Below are 242 nucleotides of genomic sequence, written 5' to 3'. Positions count from 1 at the left end.
GCCGCCGCGGCCGCCGCCTCCAGCCCGGGGTCCGCCGCCGGGGTCGCACTCACCGAGCGTGGCCACGGTGCCGGCCTCGAAGAGCAGGCAGTCCCCGCGGCCTCGCGCCTCCAGCAGGACGCTGCTCTCCCCCGCGGGGTCCAGCCGCCCGAGCAGCCGCAGCCCTTTGCTCAGCGCCATGGGCGCCGGGGCGCGTCCGGCCCGAGGGCGCGCAGCCCGCCTCGGCTCCCCGCGCTCCCGCC

At 81.8% G+C, this 242-nt stretch overlaps 1 protein-coding gene across 1 annotated transcript in view; it reads right to left on the bottom strand.

Moving 5' to 3' along the window:
* The window catches only part of SYNJ2 (synaptojanin 2), a 103,053-nt gene extending 102,873 nt beyond the window's left edge, over positions 1-180 (bottom strand). Inside the window, exon 1 of the mRNA XM_077755122.1 lies at positions 54-180. Coding sequence (XP_077611248.1) covers positions 54-180 — 127 coding nt within the window. The remainder of the gene's footprint in view (positions 1-53) is intronic.
* Positions 181-242: the final 62 nt, after the last annotated feature.

The sequence above is a fragment of the Crocuta crocuta genome, unplaced genomic scaffold, assembly GCF_008692635.1.
Source record: "Crocuta crocuta isolate KB4526 unplaced genomic scaffold, BGI_CrCroc_1.0 scaffold11, whole genome shotgun sequence".
Lineage (NCBI taxonomy): Eukaryota > Metazoa > Chordata > Mammalia > Carnivora > Hyaenidae > Crocuta > Crocuta crocuta.
This window is presented reverse-complemented; position numbering and strand designations above follow the sequence as displayed.